This window comes from Anguilla rostrata, chromosome 4, assembly GCF_018555375.3.
Source record: "Anguilla rostrata isolate EN2019 chromosome 4, ASM1855537v3, whole genome shotgun sequence".
Lineage (NCBI taxonomy): Eukaryota > Metazoa > Chordata > Actinopteri > Anguilliformes > Anguillidae > Anguilla > Anguilla rostrata.
Window position 1 is genome coordinate 15,309,778 of NC_057936.1, and position 19,700 is coordinate 15,329,477.

The 19,700-nt window shown below is 38.9% G+C and overlaps 1 protein-coding gene across 3 annotated transcripts in view; it reads left to right on the plus strand.

Moving 5' to 3' along the window:
• The window catches only part of LOC135252617 (phenylalanine--tRNA ligase, mitochondrial-like), a 109,069-nt gene extending 99,298 nt beyond the window's left edge, over window positions 1–9,771 (plus strand). For all 3 annotated transcript variants that reach the window (XM_064330897.1, XM_064330896.1, XM_064330899.1), the window contains exon 7: window positions 9,127–9,771. In XM_064330897.1, coding sequence (XP_064186967.1) covers window positions 9,127–9,265 — 139 coding nt within the window. In that variant the 3' untranslated portion in view covers window positions 9,266–9,771. The remainder of the gene's footprint in view (window positions 1–9,126) is intronic.
• Window positions 9,772–19,700: the final 9,929 nt, after the last annotated feature.

Below are 19,700 nucleotides of genomic sequence, written 5' to 3' on the forward strand. Positions count from 1 at the left end.
TACGTAAGGGGAACAAGCGCTTTTGTGTGCCGTTTCGTTCCGTATGCTTTTCCAACTGTGCATCAGATGACGCTGTTGTGATTGCGGATGACGCCTTTAATCAGTGCATGTAGAACAAGGCTTCCTTCTCCAGTTCGCAAGGCCAAGAGCATGCTGGGAATCTGTCAGATCTGTTTGACTTATGTTTAGCTATATCGTGTGCAATGAGCTATCAGCTGTGATTTTGTGAAAAATCAACAAAAAAAATCAAAAAAGTTATAATATAACCTAAAACCCCTGTCATTATCTTCATTTCCAATCAGCTCATACTATTTAGATATAATCATCATTTAGTCATTATTTTTAAGTATCTGACTAGATGTTATGATTTACACAAGTATAGTCAGCTTGAAAGCTTGCTAGTTACAAACAGTTTCTCTCATGCTTCAGTATCAATCCAGTATCAATCTAGCTGCATGTGTTATTGTACTGATGACATTATGTTATTTGTAGCAGCCTGCCCAGGGACTGAAAATGAGCTCATTAGATAACTCCAGCACATTTACACTGATGAAGAAACTGAAATGTGGATTCATTTACATTGACCCTGTTAAATAAATAAATAAATATTGCATTATATGAAACTACATGACATTCATTTAACAAATCCAGAGTCAGTTACAATGCGAGAGAGTCTAACTGCATCCACATAATGTTACCTGATCTGCAGTGATATAGATCAGGCTGAAAAGGACATACCAGAGAGAGTGTGCTTGCAACGTTGTGAAAGCACAAATGTAGGTTAACTTACACTGACACATTCATGGTAGTCATAATTTGCATACAGTAACATCCACGGAGCAAAACATGCTCTGCGTTTAGTTTTTCTCTTTCCCCACCTCCTGGTTCTGCCTAGGGAATTTTCATCCTGCATCCAGATACAATTGCAATTATTATTGGCCTGCAATAGTACTCAGACAGATGCATTGACATACAACTGTGCAGGGAATTGTTGTGGTCAACAGATGATGAATGCAACATAGTGGTCAATGGAAATACTTGGGACTAAGCCACACAATTAGTTTTGAACCATTAGATGTTCACCGGTTGATAAGTACGGCAATAAATAATTCCAACATGTTTAACTTTTGATCAAATATTTGGAAACGCGCCAAGACTTTACACAGTGTATCTTTGACTTGAAGTCATCATGGAGGAAAAAATGGCCTCTATCTGTGAGTAAAATATGAATAGCTTGGCTGTTGTAAGGGAATGTGAACCCACAGCACAGAAAACATTAAAGGGATTAAACATTCTATTGAGCTTTGAAATCTCCATTTGCGGGAATTCAGGTTAATGTGCGCATTACTGAGATGAAGACACATACCTTATTGCCTCACTGGGTTTTTCTGAATGCATGAATGGGAAAGCAATGAAAGCTCAAATCGATTTTCTGAAGCCAGGAACCATCTCTATACAGATACCGCTTCTCATCTGAGCTGTTTTGGGATATTTTAAGCTTTGATTAATGTTGTTACACCGGTCTGACAGTGAATTCCTTGTCTGGCCTGCTTCCTCTCTCAGACTGCTCTGATTCACCGGGGGTATTAAGTTTCATCTCCTCAATTTAAAAGGTCTGTCTCTCAAAACAGTTGTTTTGGAACCCCACCTGTAGGCCTTAATATGGTGTAAATGCCTTAAATTATATAAATATGCTATTAAATCCACATGGAAGATTTTAGTTATTTTAAAATAAAAAAATTCTTCAACTCGTAGGTCAATGCACTCTGGGTAGTGATGTCAAAAGGTTGCACTTGTCTCGGTCCATTGCTCTTGTCCATTGAGCAGAATTGGAAATGTCTTCTGTTTAGCCTTTTCGATTCGAGCCAGAGCGGGACATTACTCAGCAGGAAAGCACCGAGGACAGCCCTCATCAAATAAATCAAAACGATAAAGATCAGAGGAGACGAGGGTAGGGCACAAGACTAGAGATGGTGTCTGTGCAGCGACTGCTTGCCTATGCCAACACAACATTCACTTGACCATATGGATCAAACTATCATTTTTGGTGAAACTGAAACATCCCCATTGATTTAACTAATGTATCGTTATTGAACCACATCGTATATATATGACATGGATCAATAATAATGTTACGATATGAGCTTAAATCAGTGATAATACCTCCTTGAAATGCATAATCCCTAAATGATAATGTGCTAAGATGTTGAATCCATCTTATTCACAGATATCGCAATTCTGTGGCATTGTATTGATATTTTTCACCATTAATAGCCAAAACTGCTGGATAAAACAACAACTGGAGTTAACCTCCAGGGCAGCCATTTTTCGTCATCTACCCAAAGTGCATTGCGCGTCTAAAATAATGGTAACCTCCATAGGTCAAAATTTCTATTAAAGGCTGAGTTTTTTTAAAATAACTGACATCTTTTGTGTGATTTTTACAACATATTTCCATAGTTGAGGTCATTTGCGACATATTAAGCCATACAAGTCTTAACAGGCGGGGTTCCCTTTAAGACTATCTACTAAGTCCAGATGTTCTGTTACTTCCTTACCCCATCCCACCTCAACAATCAAATCATAGATGCATCTGTTACTGCTCCTCTTAATGAAAGTCTTACATCAGTGGTGTGGTTGCAACCAGTGACCTATTACCAAATGGCACTGAATAACACTTCATCTGACTGGGTTTGCTATTTATGTTTTGTCAGACATCCAAACTGTAGGTATGGGTGTCAGACAACATAAAATACAATATTATGATATGCATGTGAGTCTGGAAATATTAATATTGTAAAGTCTGCCTCACTGTTGATATACAGTAAAATGAAGAGAAATGAAGAACAAATGCAGAATTTAAAGGTGGCGTTAGGGCATTGTCTTGTTGCCCAGGATTGACACCCTGGAGGATCACTCTTAAGGCAGATAAGGTTTCAGTCATTTCTATTGCCTGTTGAACTGCACACTTTCAATCATACATTGAAAAGAGTTTTACAGAGGCGCTGAGTTAATTTCAGTAGGCTTGGACCATCCTGTGGGAGCTGACCAATCAAGGTTGTTTCACATTTTTTGGGTAAGGAAGTAATTAGGAAGAGTCTCTGTGGGCACTAGAAGCAGCCACCTTCAGCCTTTTAATACCATTTAGCATCAGTTACAGTGCGTTTTGGCCTTGAACACCTCACAAAAATTTGGACTAGGTGAACAAAGGCCTTTAGTTCAGTAGCTGAGATAGGGTGGAAAATCTTGATAAGTCAATGATATTGTGGTAAAAGTTTCCAGTTAACTTACTGTCACGTCGTTGTCAGTGTACTGATGGAACCCATCACCATAAGTCACTTGTACAGTATGTGTTGCTAAAACCTTGCACAATTGCAGACAATTTTTTTAAAAGAGTGTGTTTCTCCCTCTAGTTTCATAATCAAAATATAGATTTCTCGTTGTTTTGACTTATATCGTATTAAAATATTTTTAAATGATAACATTTCTACTTTATGCATCATATAAAGTATGAAAACAATAAAATGTTTGCACGGTTTAACTCACAAAGTATCTATAGTGTATTGTAATGGCAGTACTTTTTTACATTCTGGATATATTCTGCTTCACTTACAAGCATTTCTTCTTAGAACTAATAAATGAAAAGGAATGTATGATATAAGGCTCCATGGAAGAATGTGGTGTTATTATATACAGTGAGGTTTTGTATCTGAAGTTGTTTTCAGGACTGTAGGCTTGTAGGGAGGGGGTCTGATCCACTGCATGTCCATTGAGAACATGCAAAGACAGTAGCCCCCCAGGAGAAGCCTTTATGATGGGGAGAGTGGTGCTGCAACTCAGACTGGAGTTATCAGAGAAAATCCTAGTCCTAAGTACAGTTTCTCACATTGCAACTGCCACATGCAATTTAGCAGTCGATTTCAAGTTCTTTAAAAAGACCATACAAAGTCCAGCAACATTCAAAAATAAGAAATACAGCAAACATGAATAAAAGCTGTATCTAAAACATGTCAAGTCAAATTGCACCTTGAAGGCTCCAAAGTTGAATTTAGGCTTGCAGAGAAGTCTTATTGTAGTGTACAGAAAAGAGCATTCGTTTTTTCGTGTGGGTGGAGTTGCAGTATGGGATTTTGTCCTCTTGTCTGTCAGTGCTGTTCTGTCTGATTGGAGAGACAGAGTTATGTAGAGGAGAAGAGTGGTCAAGCGTGTTGTTGAAAAGTGAGATGGAGCTTCTTCTCTTTTTTCCTTCAGGCTTTAGACTTTGATTCATCCTGGTCTCAACCTGGGCTTCCAGGAGTAGATGAGAGTAGCCTGATGTGAAAGTCAGTTTCTGGGGTCCAGTACTCTGTGGAAAATATTTTTGATGTATCATAAATGTGCTGGAAAGGCTTGAAATAATTACTGTATTTTAGAAAAATCAGCCGGAAAGTAAGACCTTTATTTGGGTGAGATAGGCCTGCAAGAAAAACCAGGTTATCCTTGGTAATTTCAGCTTCCACGTGATTTAGAATCCTGAAGGAATACTCTAACATTATCATGTTAAGTCAACCGAGTTGAATTTTGATAAATTATACAAATTGAAGAAAATGAGTCAGCACATCAAGTGCCAGCTTATGATGGCACTTGATGTATGATGTCTACAGTCAAACAGCCACAAGCAACAGTTTTTATTTGTATTGTACCATTGCTTGTTTGATAAATGTGCAAGTCAACCTTGTTTCAGCCGATGTTTTTTCTTACAGCACACAAGTAATGCTCCTGTTGTGTACAAATATAGATTGTTAGTATTCATTTTGCAAAGTTACTTTGGGGCTTTTTGCAGCTTTCAAATGACAGCATCTTTGGCTTGAATAACTGCAGCAGGCTCTGTGGTGAAAACTTAACAGAAAAACAGAACACGGATCTTTACGATAAAACAGTGCAGTTGGATGTGTTTTGATTACTGTGCTCTACCTGGGCTCACTGAATAATTGAAGACTTCAGCATCCCCTTTAGCAGCTATATTTTGTCAAAATGTCAGCTTTTTTATTTTCTCCGTTATTTGAGGAGAACGAAAAGGCCTTCACATTAATAAAAAACATTGATTGAAAAATAACTTCCATTTCTAAAGTACCATTTATTGTCGATGATTGATTAATTCATAATGAAGCTTTCTGGGTCCCAAGCTTAAAGTTCCAAAATCCATGGGGAAATTTTTACTCTCAATGCATTTGGTTCAGAATGATATCGTCCCAGTAAAATTGTCACTATTTTTAAAATTATTATTCTGTTCACTCTTATTTGCTTTTCCTGCTAATTGTCATCATTCTAGATTGCACATATTAATGGAGATACAGAGGGAGAGAAATCTCTGCACCAAAGGAAGTTGCCTTATCCAATTAGCCAGTGTGACTGTCGGTGCAGTGTGAAACGTGTCCCAGTAGCCATCGAGTGTGACCTAAATTTGTCAGACATCACATTTATTTCTGCCTGGGAATGTGTAAGATTCAGCATCTTGAATGAAATCTTACACATTGTGAGCACCGCTGTACAGGGTTTGTGTTTAAGCTGGCTTGCATTTTCCTGTGTAACTTTCAAGCATGCTTGTTTTTTTTTCACAAATTAAGTCAACATTACTTTTTTTCCCATCGTTCATCATTTCCTTTTACCTTTTTCCCTACAATTTTGTTATATTTTACAATGATGCAGAGACAGCAGCCTGGATTAATTTAACCCATCAATAAAACTGAAATTGTTAACTGCATCAGGGCTCAACATACAGGTGTATTGTGGCTTTTCAAAGTTACTGGCCCCACTGGCCCTCCACCTATCAGTCCATTTTTTCCCCACTTAAATAGGACATCATAGCAAATTTGAAAGAAATGAATTTACGATACCCTTACTAAACAAAACTACAAGTATGGCATAACTTGATCACCACTTGATTTGCTTGCGGCTGCATACATTTTTATTAAATGGCTGTCACAAAAATGAACTTAATTTACTGAGTAGGTGGTTCTGTCTTTCTGTGGGTATCTTAAACAAAACAAGCGAGGTATCCGTCCGGAATTATACAAAATGATTTATTCATCCTGTGGCTGGTTAAAATATTATTCTAGCAATGTTAAAACATCTGTGTATATCATGCATATAATTTTATTTTTGTTGCATTTTGTTACTAATACCTATTAAATACTTCACACTTGTGAATGACAGTTCAGAGAAAAAAGCTTCTCTGCTGTTTGTAATCATCCTGTCAGTCAGGTGCTGTTTTTGCAGGTAGGCTAGTGCAAAGAACATGGTGTACAGAGATTTCTTTGTTGCTAGCTAATGTTAATGCATTTGACACTGGTTTATGTGATGCATTGGATATGTTAACCACAGCTGTAGAATGGCAGGAAATTAATGTGAACATGTTACTGTAACTTGTATAAATTCTGGGACTTTAGTGCTTGAAATTAAATGATACTTTGCAGAAGTGATTCACAATCGAAAGAGAATTTCTCAAAATACCATTTATAAAGGGTAGGTTAGGTAAATCAAGTTCTTTTTTCCGTTTTTAATTTTTGAATTGCACTAGCCCGAGCGGGCCATCGAAAATCTTGATTGACTGGCCCGGAGAGGTCTGAAGACACCGCCAGGCCAACAAGGCAGTAGCTGTGTCGAGCCCTGTGCATAATAGTTTTGTAACCTGTGACTCATCCACGAATGAGGTTGTAAGCAAATCACACGGCCCAGCCGCAACGTGTTTATTAATATGGGAATTTGATGTAATTCATTTGTGATTTCACAGATTGTCATTTGGTATTTAGTAGTGAGCTGTGATACGTTCTGCCACTCCCCACAGCTCAAACTATTAGCATGTACTGCTGGGCGAGGAAGAAAAAATGCAATTTATTTTCTTGCCTATGAAAGATAAAACAGGACAACAGAGAAATGCAGGACAGATTTACGGTCTCAGACTTCTGATTAAATCTAAAGCCCAAGTTCAATTTCTCTCAGCTCCCAAGTATGACTCCTCATAACCGCATCTCATTCTAGCAGAAATCTACCATGTCAGGAATGGAAAAGGGGTTTTGTCTATTTGTTTACCAAATGGGAGAAATGGGCTGGAACATGAGCTATTTTCACATTTTGCTCCAGCATATCGTGTTGGAACTGTGGAATTCAATAGTTTCTTATGAAACACGTGGATTGGACATGTTCCCCCACACTCTCAGAGAAAGAGGATTCTATGGCTTGTCTGCTTAGTGGAACCCTTTTTAATTCTTTATGGAACTCTCTGTGGTCAGTGCAAGAAGTGTGAAAGCTCCGGATTGAACCATTTTGTCTCACAGAGAACCCATGAACTAGATAGGGTTCCTCTACAATGACACCGAGGAGTCTTTTGGAACCCTTTCTTCTGAGATTGCAGACCAGAAAAAAGTTGGAATATTTGTGATTGTTTGTAATAAATGTGAAAATATCTGTAATGGATTTAAAAATAAGCAGAGACTCATAGGAGATGTAACCATTGAGACATTAGCTTTTTTCTTTATGATGCCCAGGGTGCGAAAAGGAAACCTGACTTGCTTAATATCAAAATATCACTTAATCATAACATCGGCCAGTGAGAGTTTTGTCGACAGAGTTTTCCCGCCTCACTATGCAAAGGTGATCGCTGGTTGATCGAGCATCTGCGTTCTGCATTCTGCCTGCACCTGATACACAAGTTGCACAGTCCTTCAGTGCACAACCCATGCAGGTTACAATGCATAATTCTAGTATAGTTGCATAATACAAAGTATAATTCTAAAATAAACACCTGATATTATGTGTTGCCATGGAATGTAATCAAATAATGAGGACCGTGTGGGAAATTATATTCGCTGTATAATACTTTGTCAAAGATATTCACACTACATTTGCCCTTCAATTGCTTGTGAAGCTTGGGCTGAAAATAGATTGGAAATGGAGTTTCATATATTGGTCTGACTTGAGAAGTCTCCTCACGCCACCTGGACACTGTCTTTGTCTGGGTCTAGACCTTAATTTTCAGTGTTTATTCATTAGTCTGTGTCTGGGTTTACTCATTTGAGACCACAGCCTCTACATATTCTTTCTGCAGATTGTTTGCTCACCAACATTAAAAAATTAATAACCAAATTCTGTAAGCACATTAGCAGGGTTTATTGACACATTAAGCCAATCAGTTCACCACTAGTCAAACAAAACATACATTGCCTGACTGGCATTACACATTTATAGCTATCAACATGCACTGTGCCCTGCATTTTCTATCCCCAAATTTGAAAATTTTCCTTGCATTTAAACAGACTTCCTCTCATCTAGAATTTCACAGGAGCACGTCACAATTTTGTCTTTGACCTTTGAAGCTGGGAAACAAAGCTGTTTTTGCAAGCAGGATATAAACCTTTCGTGCACATATTCAGTTTGGTCTCAGTTCTATTACAGAGAGAGCGGTTTTGATTGCATTCTTGTGATTGAACCCTTTTCTGACAGTGCAGGTGTCGGATTTTATAGGGAAGTTAAAATGGATGCTGAAAGAAAAGTGGAATATCAGCTCAGTTCAGATTTTTTGTCGTGTTTTAGATAGCTTCAGAACTTTGATATCTCCATTTTGTACCTGTCAGATATAAACAATGCCTTCACTGCATTGTCTCGTAAAAAACAAAGGAAGCCTTAATACCACTTTGAGAACACAAACTTACTTGCCAAATTGATGTCTGTATTTGACACTGTAGGAAGAGAATGTTTTGAAAGCTTTGTCATGCTGAAACAGGAAAGGGCCTTCCCCAAACTGTTGAGGAAGCACAGAATCATCTAGAATATGACTGTATGCTGTAACATTTGCCTTCACTGGAACTAAAGGACCTAGCCCAAACCATGAAAAACATCCCAAGACTGAGGTTTGGTCATGCAGTGTACTATATGTACTATTTCTTCCTTGAGTAAAAAAAAAATGTAGCAACAAGAAGTAACTCCAGTTGCTCATTAGGTTGTCTTGGGTGGTGATATTTTTAATATAGGATGAATATGCAATACTAACATGATGACTAGAGATATCATTTTGTATCATTAAGATGACAAAGCAGAAGTGGTCTCGGTGCGCATGCTCACACTTGCCTCTCTTCTCTCCCCGCTCAGGACTGAGAAGGTTAGCCACTGCTACCGCCTCACATACCGCCACATGGAGAGGACCCTGACCCAGGAGGAAGTGCGGCTCATCCACCAAGCCATTGAGACAGCTGCAGAACAGGAGCTGGGGGTGCAGGGGAGGTATTGATCCCCAATTCTCATTTCTCAGCCCGCACGGACCACCAGGCAGGAGGACGTCTTATAACAAACTGGATCAAGGACAGTCCCTGCGAGCCAACATACAGGTCTTCAGCACCGGTTTAATAGAAATGCCTTAAATCAGCTTCCCATCTGTTCTGAAGTGGCTTAAAAAGTGACTCAAGTAAAGAGTAGAAAATGTGTTAGATTTAATGTCACCCAGATTTATTATAGCCCTGGATTTTCGCCACCAAGAGAGACAGACAGGTTAATGACACAGTCTGTCTCAGAATTCCATCTCAGCATGTATTGTATATGTTCAACAGATGCCTATATTCAAAGGGGGTATCCAGAAATCAGATCAAGTCTGCTCTTGTAAGAGTTTTGTCATTGTTTTTGGGACAGTCTGAGTTCATTGATCAGGGAAGCCTCAGTTTTACAGAGATACAAAATCTGTTTAGAATTCAGTGAAGACAAATGATATTTAAAAAAAGAATAAAATATTTGTACAATTTACAGTGTTACATGATCAAGAGAACCTTTGTTCTATGTTTACGAGAAAGTGCAAATGTTTTCAATGGTTTCTGTGTGAGTTTCCTTTCAAACTGGTGAAGCAAGAATTGAGAGCTCGACATGGGAGTACTTTCATGGCAGATGATCAGATCTTCCTCTGAACCAAGTAGAAACTCAGTGCCCCATTGAAGCAATTGGGACACTCTCCTGGTGACACTTGGATAATCATAGTTTCCTGACTGAGCATGGCATTGCTTGCAAAGAGTGTATTTCCTGGTGTCCTGACCAAATTTGTGATCTGTCAATCTAATTATGCTCAGTTTTAACTGAATAAATTAATTCCTTCTTCTTAAACTCAGCTGATATGTGATAACCACTGTGGCACAAAATGTCAGATGTTCATCGTTTGGGTCTTACATAATCAAGCAAACCACAATATGTAAACAAAAGCCATGCTGTTCTGCAGGACGTTCATTTATTAGACGGGATTTTGGCTGGGTAAACTTCTGAATTTATTTATTCTGACCCAAGGACAATTGTGAGGCATAGTGTTGTGCTCCAATTGCTCATTTATAGCTATTCTCACCAATAAATTATTCTCACCAATCAACTTAGCTGAACCTAAGTGAATTTAAAACAAACCAAAATTCTGGAGGATCGCTAAAATATTTCTAAATAAACGCTAAAATAAACTTTGCAGCTAAAATATTTCTGTTTCAATGAAATGTGATGCAATTTATTTGTGGTCAAGGACTGAAAATCAACCATTTTACAGTTACCTCAGGCTTAGTAATATTACTCATTTCAATTTACTAATTTGTTAACTTTCCAATATCTAAACATTAATAATATAAAATTACGTATCGTAATTGAGAAAATGAGTATTACAACATTGGACATTTCAAAAGATATTTAAACAGTAACGTGTTTTTTTGCTTATGTTTAAGAGTCATCAATATAAATATTTTGAATGTTCCAGATTAGGATTAATGTGGAAATATCTCTCAACCTTACAAATGTAATAAGCTCTGAGAAAAGAGTGTTGGATATCTCTCTCTCTCTCTCTCTCCCTCTCTCTCTCTCTCTCTCTCTCCTCTCCTCTCTCTCTTTCTCTCTCACGCACACACACACACACACACACCTTGCTGCACACACTACACTGTGATGGGAAATCCAATTAGGCAGAATCTTTGGCTTTCAGCACACACTTTTGCCATCGTTTATTCTGTGAGCAGAGAACTGACTGTGTCAGTTTGACTTGGGAAATGAGTATGGACCAAATCAAGTACGAGTAAAATTCAATATCATCCAAATTGAAGCGTGCCAGAGATTCAAGTCTCTCCATCAGCCATCTTTCAAACTGTGGATCTTTCATGCTTATGGCTGTTGCAAGTCTGGATGCTACAGTAATTTCCCATCAAGAGGGAAAGTAGATAATTGTTTTGACACATAGCTGTCAAGGCATCTTTCAACTCTCTGTAGTGCAGCATAATGCAGAAATAATAGAAATTTGTATCAGTCCGTAGCATCTACTGTCTAATTATATGTATGTCTGTTTTTTTATAGTATTCAATTATTAAAGTTTTGTTGCAGAGACACTATTTATGTGGGTAGGCATAGCAACTTAAAAGAAAAATTTGAAAGAAAATCCTATAAATGAACAGCCCCACACATTTCAACAAAGTAAAGCGCAACATCTTACAGTGCTTGAAATTCATTTCAGATACGACGTTCCAAACCTCAGGGACTGTGCACTGGGGAGCATAGTGCACAACAGCTATCCATACAGTAGCACAGTGACGGTTGACACAAAATAAATTGCTGACAGTCCAAAGGTTTAAAGTTGTGAGTGAATCAACACCAGAGCCATCAAATGGATAAGGAAGGCTCAGAAAAATTGTGGAAAATTGTGAGCAGAAAAAAAAGCTATCCATCAGCCATACAGCAAGGGTCAATACACCAAATTACTAGCTGAGGGCAAGAGGAAAGATTGGAGTCTACACAAAGAATGATGAAACAATTTCACCTGGGAAGATATCAACACATTGCCTTATCAGTACATTCAGTATATATCTAATTGGAACTTGGAATCCATTTTTTCATCTGGAAAAATTCAGTGTGTGTCCAAAAGAAAACCTCGAGATTTGCCTTTAGGTGGCCTTTACCAGTCTATAGCAAACGGTCTTGTAAGGTGCCTGTCTTTATGAGACATGCTTAGTATTTACTTTCAGCTGGATATAATGTTTCTGGGCAATGATGAGTGCTTACTTTACTTTTTTTTTTTTAGAAGCGCTTAAATACTTGGAAAGAAATGCATTTCAACAACTGATATACTGAAAGGACACAATCTATACCAGAGGTGGGTAACCCGGCTTCAAAGAGTAAAAAGACTGATGTATTTGCACCACCAACATGTACTAAACCAGCTGATTACAATAATTAGTTCTCCTATCATGCTGAAGAGTTATGCTAATTAGAATCAGCTGGTTTAGTGATGGTGGCAGAGCAAATACATGGTCAGTCTTTTTACTCTTTGAAGCCTGGTTACCCGCCTCTATACTATATCTATACTCTATATAGATACTATACTCATCCACTTGTCCAAACATGAAGGTTTCACAATCACCAGATTGTGAAACAGCTATGCTGCAATACACAGGCTTGGAGAATTCTGGAGCACCTGCCATTGTAGAATATGCCACTCATCCTTAATTCCAGTGTTAGAAGAAAAGAAAATGCTCTACCCTGGTTTTATCACCAGGATCCACCTGATAAAGAGCCGTATTCAAAAACATGCCACCATCACAAATTGCCTGCACTAATAAACAGGCAGTGGTCCTAATATAATTGTTGTTTGTAAGAGATAAAACTCCAATGGTTTCCATGTCATTAATCTAGTCTGGCCATTTTTTTACCCAATTAATGGGAAGGATTTATTTTGTTTTCTGCTCTCTGTGACAGATCTTTGGTCGTGTTAATCTTATCTTGTCTGCAGTCTAGCTCGGAACTCAAGATAGGCGCTCTGCTGAAGGAACTCCGCTCCGCTCACGGGCAGCATAGGGACTTTAGGGGTGGTAACCCCAAAAGCATGCAGCGGCCATGAGCAGAGTGAGCACCCATTGCTCCCCTTCTGTTCTCAAATGACTAGTGCAAAAGTGGGGTTTTTTGAGCAGTAGTGAAGAATTCGGCTGCCATTCGGGCAACTGGTACGTAGCACCCTTTCATGCAGAGTCTTTCACAAAAGGCAATTATCTTCAGTGAGCAAACAAAAGCTCTGCGGTTCCTCTTAGGCTGAGACTTCTGCTCCACTCCAGCGCTTCGTTTAGCCAGGCTTATTTACACAGTAAAGAGTGTTCTGCTCTCTTCTCAAGGTCTTTTGGAGTGGTGTTGATGTATAAAATATATGGCAGCCTTTGGGTTTATATTTTCTCTCTGTTTGCTCATGAGTACAGGTACAGCAGTATTGAGACTGGGATGCAATTAGTGAGACGCATAATGCATTTCCTTCTCCTCCTGTGCTTTCCCGAGGGGGGGGGAGGGGGCTGTATTTTGGTTGAAGTTCATTTCCTTGATTTCTTTACAAATGACATAACAGTTTTTTAATGTTTTTTTTTTTCTTCCTTTGGGTACAAATTAAGCTAACCAACCAACATGGAGTGACAATCGTGGAGTAAATTGGCTCTGCACAGCTGTAAAATTTTACATTGCATTAATACAATATGCTCATTTAGCAGATGCTCATATACAAAGCCACCTACAATATAAGAGGACATAAGTGCACGCAGATAAGTGCACAACAGTGCCTGGCGAACAACATTCCCAGATCAGCAAGTGTACATGCAACGTTTTGCAGCTGAAGTAATGTAACAAGTAATGTAGTGCATAAATGACTATGCACTATATGTGTTCATTCATGCCATTTACAAGTAATTTATGAGTCTCCATCTCAATGTTATGCTCTCTCTAATGTCTTATGAATGGACCACAATAGAACACTTTATGATCCTTGAAGGAGGAATCTGTCTTCTAGCATTTACAATATATCCTGTAGAACAAGGATTGCAAACATAGACACAACATCATTAAACCTTGTTGGTACAGAATTGGGTAGTGGCAAAGAAATGCACATGGATTTGTATTGAAATGAAAGGTATTAAATTTACTTTCTTTTTTGCTGCTTTGATACCATGCACATCCCTATTCATGAAAATAATTCAATTTTATTGATTGTTGACAGTCTCACAGTTGCAATGTTCTTTGCTTTTTTTTGGTTATACAACCATCATTTTTCAGCAAGAAGAGCTTTGAACTTTAGATTGAAATAGTCCTCATTTTGTACTATCGTGTGCTGTTCTTGCACAACTTCACTGCCTGTGTTCACCCAGCATTCATTTCCCAGCATTCATTTTCACGTCATGACATTTCGATGCGCTCATGCTGAACAAAAGTTGGAATGCTTTTAATGGATAATTATAGCAGTGCATAAAGAGCAATGGCAGGTTAGGTCAGACTGGTCCAGGCAAACCAGATGAAGAGCCTACCTTAGCGCACGTCTTAGATTGCGCTTGCCGTGACAGTTTACGCGAAATAATTGCTATCGACCCTCATCTTGACCCATTACTTTGTTCAGGCAAATAGCGCAGGAATTCCATCTTGCAGCAAAGCGATTCCTCGCGGCTGTGAGCCCTGCTGCGTGCAGAGAAAATGTCCGCTCGCGGCTCTTGCCTGCTGCTGCAGCGTTTAGAGTCGGGCAGGCGGGAGAGCCCGCGGTGCCCTAGTAAGAGTATTACTGTCAGTTCTGGGCCGCTGCGGCAGACATTAAGCTGAGCAGTTATTCATATCAGGTCCCATTAAGGGACACGGCATCTCTCTCCCTCCACGCTGTGCGCCGCTGTTGAGGTGACATGGGTATTAATCACAATGAGGCTCGTGCACTTCCCTGGTGCCCACATGCGGATATCGCGCGTGTGTGTGCGTGCGTGTGTGTGTGTGCGCGTGTGTATTGTGTGCCTATCTGTGGGCGATTGTGTATCTGTGTGTGTGCATGTGTACGTGTGTGCCTCTCAATGTTTGTGTGTAATAATAGTATGGACAGAAGCATTATAGCCCTTCAGTATCAGATCACAGAAGACCACGGATAGTCTTACTGCTACTCTGCATGCTCTCTGTTAGCCTTCCTTCTGTCAGCTGGTTGTTGCTGTTTTGTGCAGAAAACCTGAGAGTGACACTTACAGCGCAAGTGACAGGCTGTACTTATTGTTTGTACATTCCCCCTGGACAAATACTGAATTCAAGAATGGTGTGATTCTGTCTAGCTCTCTCTTTCTGTGTTTCTCTCTCACACACAAACATAAATACACACACACTGTCTTTAGAACAAAACACCCTTGTATGCAATTTTCTCTTGTGGTGTATGATGTATGATAAAAAGGAAAGAAACCACTTTTTTTTTTACATTTTTGCAGCTAAACGGGAAATGGCGATTGGCTCACCAGAGCAGGCGTGGACAGGTGGAATCTGTCTGAGCAATCAAAATGGGTGGGAATGCTTGAAAGTTGATGCTGGACTCTGGCAGTGAGATGTGGTTGCCATGGAAATTCTGCAGATCAAATCAGATCTTGATTTTTATCCTGCCAGAGCCTGAGACAGAATAGAACAGTACACAGGTATTAGACTTGGTCTGATCAGTTTGGTTTGGCAATGAGTGCCTCAGGATAAAATACGAAATGCCTTTCTTCATGAGTTTTGTCACATTTGTCCAGGGGAGTTCATATCGGGTAAATGACGTCTCATTAAGTTCCACTTGGTAAAGTTGGGTGGTACTGTGTGCACATTCACTGTGTCACATCCCACCCTTCTAATGGCTTATTTGTATTCGGCAATATAGAAATAACAGTCTGTATCTACTGAAAATACATGAAACAGTAATACACCACATTCGCCAAAAAGGTATAGGGTAAAATTGATTATCAAAGACTCTATTGTCCCCACAATTTTGCGATTCTTGCCCTAACCAATGCACCGCAGGATACAATTTAACTATAGATATCATAAGTATAAATACAGAGTAATGTGTTTCCAGAAGACATATAGGGAAAATCATGGTTGAGAGATTTGAATGTGTTCTGTGAGTTACTGAGCTAACCCAGAATAGAACCTTTATTGAAATGAAAATAATGAATAATTCATTAGAATGTAGTCCCATGTGTTTTATATTTCTGTTGATCACACTAATATTTGCATTCTTCTCACTTTCCTTCCCTTTGTAGTAATGCCAACACAATGTTCTGCCATCTCTATGCAAGAAGGTTTGTGGTATCTTGGGAAGAGATATGACCTGTGGCTTTTTCCCCTCTTGAAAGTCTTAAACTCACACACTCCTTCCCACGCACACACACGCACGTGCGCACGCACACACACACACACACACAAAGGATCACAGTTGTTTTGTATTTATTTTTCTGCACCCCAATGCTAGAATGTTTTCTCATATAATTGAGAATGTGTTCATTCTTCTCTGAAGTCATTTGTTTTAATTTCATCTTTCTTCTCACATACTGAATTACAAACAAATCTTATCTTTGTATTTGGATTGAAAGTGACTTGGATCTGTCCAGGTTGTGATCCTCCTTTCTAGAGTAGAATGCGCTTGAAATAGGTGTGAAAATTAAAGTTAGTGGCACCACACAAATCTGTTCCTTTACATTTGACATGAACAAAGGAAATTATTTTAAGATATTAATGTTACATTATATTTTAATGCATTTAACAAAACCTCTCACCCCGCCGCCCCACATGCTTTCCACTGCCCCAGACACACACATCATTATTGATTTGTAACATCTAACAACTATTAATTAAATAAAATGTAACAAAGAGGCCCTCATTTGGTTACCAATTAATGAGAGATCTCCCTCCCTTCCAAACAGCGTAAGCTTTCTTGTGGTACTGTGAGGATAACACCATGGAAAATAGTCGCTCTGCTGAGGGAGAAGCTCAGGAGAACCTAATGCAATATTGTAATGGCTGTGCAACCTAAGATGATTTACCCTTGCTTTCTACCTCAGAATCCTCTCCAAATTCCATTTGGGGGAGATCAGATGCACTTCTGAATGTCAAAACTGTGGAAGTGCCTCTCAGTGCCCTGAGTGAAGAACGCAACTCCCTGCTCTTTCAAATGCATCTAAGTGTGTCTGAGTGTGATTCATCCTCCGAGTACATTCCCTTGCTCTTTATTGCACAAATATCACCTTCTTCTACGATAAACTTGAAAGGTATCTGGTTGATCTGCTGTGTTTTTGGAAGCTGTGGATCTGAGGGGCTACATCACTGAGTCATGCAGTGCATGCAGTCTCTCACGCACCATCATCTGTGAACAAAGCAGGCACAAATCTGCCATCCCTGCCTTGGCAGACTTGGAGGCTCTCCCTTGGCTTTATATCATTCTGACGATGCATGTGCTGCACACGCCTACATGGACATTTGTTTCATAGTAATAATGTCAGATTCACACTTTGCACTGAAGTTGAAGACAATAGCATGAGAAAAAAAATTATTTGGTTGTAATGTGGTAATTATGAATTTAAATGACAAACCACGATGGGATCTTTGCATTAATATTGAAATATAACAAGAAGCCAGTCTAGACATACCTCTGCACATCTGTGTCAGCCCAATAGCTCACAGCATGTTCATTACCCCACTGAGCTGAAACGTGCCTGGTAACTTCACCTGAAAGTTCAGAGGGTAATGGGGTCGCGCTTTATCGAATTGTTGTCCAGGAAGAGGACCTGTCACCTAAGCAACGTTACGGTATTGGCTGAAAGTCTGCCTTGTATGAGGTGGTGTTAATGACTTGTGGAAGAAGAAGAAGAAGAAGAAAAAGAAGAAAAAAAAGAGTTCTTTCAGAATCAATCACACTGCAGTACATTTTCCCCCAGTTTCTATAAGCTCCCCACTGCTATTAAATAGGTCAAAACATCCTCTTTAATCTTTCCTCGCTGCCATAGCGATAGAAAACCCTTGAACCTGTTTTGTTTTTTAAACCTAATGATCTAAATTTAAGTCATTTAAAATCCAGTTATTTAAATCTCAATGTTTAATTTTAATCTGTTAATGAATGCCTCAAAACAAATTTGTTCCTTTGGTCTTTAGAGTGTTTGTACCTTGAGACCTTGATGACTGTGATGAAAGAGACAAAAGGTGAATAAAGAAAGGGAAGTGGTCCAATTTGGCCCCTTGCCTGTTAGCTCCCCGCTGATGCTGGTGGAAGTTTTTAAGTCCTCCAAGTGGTTCAAAGTCAGCAGTCCTTGCATTGAGACACACTCTCCCCTTCACATACCAAGTAACCTGAGATACAGAATCTGGCTGGCTGCTCTTCATCACCAGTAATGCATTTTTAAAAGATCTTTGATTAATCTCCCATCTAAAGTGGCTTATCTGTCAGGCTGATGGAATGTGATGCTGTGCCATTTTTTCTGTACGAGGGATCTTGATATAGTAGTTTACTTATTACACATCATAGTTTGTTCTTATTTTGTCACATATTTCCCACGATTCCACAAGATCATCTCCCTCTCTCAAACACATGTGGCTCTCTCACATGTATAGAACGATGCTGACAGAATGAAAAACATAAAAGCCTCGCTTTTTCTCCTTGACTATGTGCCACCTTTTGTTTGTAATGCTTTCTTTGTCTTGATCTTGCCAATCAATTTTTTTCCCCCCAGTAAGATGCATTTTCAGCAGAACTTCCCATCTCAAATGGCACACCAGCCGTCTATGCAGGTACTTCACTGGAAAACACCAATTCTATTTAAACTGGGAATTAGACCTGTGGTGCTTCCTGCACTTGAGCATAGATATCATAATGTGATGGAATGCAGAAGAACAGAGAAGATAGCTCTATAATTCACTGACTCAAAATTCAATTTTTCAGTTCTATTTTTACTGTTACTTTTTTCATCCGTGGTATTACCTGTGCTCTCACTGGTCAGCCAGTGATGGGGTAGACACATTAGAAACACTGAAAAATAGCTAGATCTCAATATAACAGGGTCAAACCAGGAAACGTGTGAATATCTGTATTGTCACTCTAATGCTGATTAGTATAAATGGGCCAACTGTGAATTGAATACATTATGCTTTGTTGAATACTGAGTAACAACTTGAAGTGCTGATACATTTCTAAAATAACTACCAAATCATAATCATATCAAATGCTTTTGATATGATTATGATCATGATAAAAGGTCTGCATTTTTTTACCCAAGAAATGTCTAAATGTATTGCATTGGTTTGTTTGACAAGCAGGAGCCTTATTTACCTGCAAAGCACTCTGGATCATTGTGTACAAAAATCCCAAGAGAGCCACTGATTGAATAACATGTTTTAATTGACATATTTTGCATTCGGGTTTTACATTACTGATTGGAGCCATGCGGTGATGTGGGCACCAGAGAGCCACAAGACAGGTGTTTAGCCTACGCATAATCAATTCTCATTCAGGCAAGTCAAATTTAATTACATTAACCTCATAGTGAATTAATTTGGCTGAGAACCTGTTTGATCCCGAAACTCTTACCAAACATTAATTTGTTTTATATCTATGTATTTCTTCCGCTCTAAGCAGTACACAGTGCTGGGTGTTGTCCACTGTATATTAGCAGTATATGAAAATATATATAATCGGTATATTAGCACTGCATATTAATTAAACATGGTGTCGGTCTATATGGTACATATATTTTTATGTATCACTGTATGTACTTTCTCCTACAGGTAGTGAGGCTTTGCCCACTGCTAAATAACAGATTCCATGCCTTTGTTATTTCACAGAAATACTATAATATGCTGCAATAATATCAAATCCCTGGTAAAATTTTGAGTTGTCCATCTTACTGCAAAATGCTCAGTGCACCCAAATTTCTGCA